General features: G+C 47.9%; 1 protein-coding gene across 1 annotated transcript; it reads left to right on the top strand.

Moving 5' to 3' along the window:
* Positions 1-392: 392 nt before the first annotated feature.
* On the top strand, positions 393-2,220 carry hoxb13a (homeobox B13a; the record flags this gene model as incomplete). The annotated part of the gene is made up of 2 exons (XM_083976613.1): positions 393-1,101; positions 1,973-2,220. The coding sequence occupies 2 exons, from the start codon at positions 393-395 to the stop codon at positions 2,218-2,220; spliced, it is 957 nt and encodes a 318-aa protein (XP_083832739.1).
* Positions 2,221-4,497: the final 2,277 nt, after the last annotated feature.

The raw sequence follows: 4,497 nt of genomic DNA on the forward strand, positions 1-4,497 counted from the left end.
CCCATCACGTGACGCTCAGGTCTCATCCAATGGACAGGCGCGCCCCCTCCCTCTCCCTCCTCTGCTGGTCCTGGGGGCTTGTTGCGTCAAGGTTGCGGCTGGGATGTAACCGTGGGTCCGGCCGGTTGCCTGGAGTCTTTGCCTGCGAGCGAGCGCCGTTACTAAATGGTGCAGCGAGTCAGCGCACGCGTGCCAAGGCAGTGCATGTAACTGTACATGTGAAGTACCTGAGTTGTTGTGCATGTGGGCAGGAGAGCCTGCGGTGACAGACGAATAAATACACAGCACTTTCTCCCCCATCCAGCCAATGTAGCAGCTCAGTGCACAGGACCGGACCAAGTCTGAGAGGAAACGGCGGAAGAACGGAGACCAGACCGGGAACAGTAGAGCCTATGACAGCCTCCCTGGTCCTAAACCCACGCTGGCCAGCGGACACGGTGATGTTTGTGTATGACAACAACCTGGACGACCTGAACAAGAACATGGAGGGGCTGGTGGGAAGCGGAAACTTCGCTGCGGCCACAGCGGCGAGTCAGTGCCGCAACATCATGGCGCATTCGGCGGCCGCCGCGGCTCTGGGCGGACACCCCTCCGGCCTGGTGCACTCCTCAGCCGGATACCCCACGGTGGACGTGACCGCTTCGGCATCCGGGGACACCGGCGCGCCGTCGGGGAAGCAGTGCTCGGCCGGGCCGTGTCAGAGCTCCTCCGCCGCCCCGGCGTTACCCTACAGCTACTTTGGTAACGGGTATTACCCGTGCAGGATGGGGCGGGGTTCCCTCAAGTCCTGCACCCAGGCAGCCGGGGCCGCGCTCAGCTCGCAGTACATGGACACACAGTCAGTGAACTCTGATGAATACCCGAACCACCGGGCCAAGGAGTTCGCCTTTTATCACGGCTACCCGAGTCCGTACCAGTCCATGGCCAGCTACCTGGACGTGTCGGTGGTCCAGTCTCTGGGCACCGGCGAGCCGCGCCATGAGACCCTGCTCCCCATGGACAGCTACCAGCCCTGGGCTCTGACCAACGGCTGGGGGGGACAGATGTACTGCTCCAAGGACCAGGGACAGGCCGGACACCTCTGGAAGTCCGCTCTGGCTGGTAATACTTCGCTTTTTTATTCTCCTTTAAAACGTCTTTGTCCATTGATGCATCCAAATGACTGATGCGTAAAGCTGCAGCTACTGTGTCACATTTTATAACAAATAATATATTTGTATTCTCATCCAAATTTGTAGCTGATTTATTTTCTCTGATAATTAAAGTCGACTATAAATTTGAACTGGCGCTGCACACAGGCTATAACGTGACGAGGGGGATTCCCCGCGTGCAGCATCACTTGAATGGAGAATAGGTCTCAGCTGCTTCATGCTCGACAAGGCCATTCATTAACCAAAAGGTCAGGTGTTGCTGCTGCTGAGTGACCCATCTAGTTTAATCCCATAATAAGATCATATTCATGTACATTGTGATAGTCTAATGATCAGCACAACCATGTGGAATCTAAGTAGTGGCCTTTACAAACAGCTGACTTCAGATCAGCCTGAATTTATTTATTTATTACAATCAGGGTTAATTGTGCTTAGGCAATAAATGAAAAGGCGCAATAATGAGATTGTGGTTTCTGCAGTTATTGTTCATTTGCACGTGGATGCATAAACATGTAGTTACACTATAACTGTGCGGCTCAGTCTGTTTGTCGTGTCGTGTTGTGCATGCAGACAGCAGACATCCACCATGTTGCCTGCGTGTGTGTTTGTGTGTGTCGGTTGCAGAAAGTCGCTGTCCTCCTTTGTCATTTACGCGACAGACGCTAAATGCAACAAGCGCCGCGTGTGGAGTGTGTGTTTTGCTATGTGTCCCCGGTGTGTGTGTGTGTGTGTGTGTGTGTGTGTGTATATGTGTGTATGTGCAGCATTCGTTCCTCAGACCGCCTGTCTGTCCTCTTTCTCTTTGTCCGCTTTCTGAACAGATGTGGTGGCACATCAGCACGACAGCTCGCCTTTCCGCCGCGGCAGGAAGAAGCGGATACCGTACACCAAGCTGCAGCTGAAGGAGCTGGAGAAAGAGTACGCCGCCAACAAATTCATCACCAAGGACAAGAGGAGGAAGATCTCGGCCGCGACCAACCTGTCGGAGCGGCAGATCACCATCTGGTTCCAGAACAGGAGGGTGAAGGAGAAGAAGTTCGTGGCCAAAGTGAAGACCAGCGCGCCGTAGCGTGGACAGCTCAGCGTGTTTTGGACGATTTAAGTGAAGGAACTGGGCGCATCAGCCTGCTGGTAAAAAAAAAAAAAAAAATGAACTGAGTGAAAATACATTTAAAAAATTGAGGACAAAAAAAAGAAAGAAAAGAAAAAAGAAACAGAAGACTGGGACTGTGCGTCAAAACATGGAAGATTAAAAAAAGACGAAGAAAAGGACATTAAGGATAATAAAAAAAGAGAAAAGAAGCAAGGCCCTCTGATACATCTTCTTCTCAGAGGCATCGTGTAAATACAGCAGCTGTCTGTCTGCTTTAATGTACCTGTCTGTCTACTGTTTGTGTTCTATTGTTTGTCAGTGCTGTGCGTGTAGCCAATAGCTGAAACACACTATTATGCTGTCCATATTGTTTATAACGCCTGTAAACCAGTTATCAAAGATAGTGCAGCACTTAATAAATTCTTTTAATCCTGACGTAGTGTTAGCTCTTCTATCAGTCCAATCCGTGTGCGTTGAACACAACAGAACTATGTGCGTAAAGAAGCTGCAAACAAGTCGCATCAAAGGCGGAAAGTTGATACAGCGTCAACTGGACAAAGCGCGGAGGAATCCTGACTGCAGAGTGTTTACGAGGCCGTGAAGTGACATTTGGATGTTCGACTCCTCCTGTCACCTCACACACAGGCCTGCAGTGAGCGAAACTGGATTTGGAAGTGTGTTAACTATTTAGTTCTCTTAAAGTCTTTTCCTCTAAAACTGCCAGAACCGCAGCAGGATTAAGAAATGTTTTTATTTTCAAATGTATACATTTCAGAATAATATTCTTCTGAACCGTAAAGCCCCTGCACAGAGACACAGGCCGAAAATGACCAACAAGAACTTAAAAAGCACTTTAATTTAACACGAATAATTGTATTTTATCTGATTTAAAGACCATTATTACTTATACTGAGCTTGTAGGTTCTTTCTCATACTGCAAACTACAACTTTTGTCCGAATTAAGTCTGAATGATAAAGTAAGATGTCATATTTTTTGGCACTCTATTGTAGGTATTATTGTATAAGCAAAACTAGAACTCATATTATTATGAAGTATGAAATAGTATGAAAAGCTAAATATATTACTATGGAAATGAAGAACAGAGAGTGTAAATGGCGCAGATCAAAGACATGGGAGAAAATAATAAATAGGAAAAATAAAAATAAAAGTATTTTAGTCTTTAATGTTTAGAATCAGCTTTAAACAGAGGCGACAAAGAGTTGAGTTGCGCTGTTGTCTGTGCGCATCATTGTAGCTGCATTGTGTGTACAGTGTGTTTGTGTGTGTGATTGAGGGAGTAGCGCTTGACCTTGAAAGTCACGTGACCGACAGGACTGGCTCTCATCAGGTCCCCGCGGATATTTTACAACAGAGGAACAGTCTGGTTAGAGACCCCCCTCCCCATTCCCCCAATACCACACACACACACACACACACACACACACACACACACACACACACACACACACACACACACACACACACACACACACACACACACACACACACACACACACACACACACACACACACTGCGGCTGCGCCTGATCTCCAATCAGCAGGTTTCCCGCACACACTGACCATTCAGCTCGTGCTGCACGGCGACAAATGTGACAATTGAGTGAGAGCTGCACGCGCGGCCTCTCCATCATCTCTGATCAGCTGATTGGTTGATCATCGTCAGGTTCATCATTGTTAACTTCACACACACACATTCTTATATTTCACATCACGTCCGCAGTTTTACGTCCAAGCAGCTGCTGCGCATAATGTTTGCTGCATCCATTTTTATAGAATCCCAATTCTCCACTTTTTCCCCCCCAAACACACTGCGGGCTGAGCTGTCGTCAGAGAATATGTGTGTGTGTGTGTGTGTGTGTGTGTGTGTGTGTGTGTGTGTGTGTGTGTGTGTGTGTGTGTGTGTGTGTGTGGATGACTGTCATGTATAGCCTCAGGCTGCTGGGTGTCACCGGGGAGGATGAATCACGGCTGGTACTGCAGTCCACTGATAGTTTTATCATGTGTGGGAACTTGTCAGCTTTACAAAAAAAAAGAAACACACTCTGGAGTTAACGCACAATGACAGAATTTTGCTCATAAACATCAGCAGCTCCTCTCAGCTTTGTTTACTCAGAAAGCCATTTAAATAGTTGGCAAAATCCAAAGCGGAATTCCTCGTTTCAGTTTGTTGTTCGAATATAAACGTTGAACGTGCTGAGCAGCGTCCCACGGAGCCAAGTCATTTGTAACTC

Source organism: Trachurus trachurus (assembly GCF_905171665.1).
Source record: "Trachurus trachurus genome assembly, chromosome: 8".
Lineage (NCBI taxonomy): Eukaryota > Metazoa > Chordata > Actinopteri > Carangiformes > Carangidae > Trachurus > Trachurus trachurus.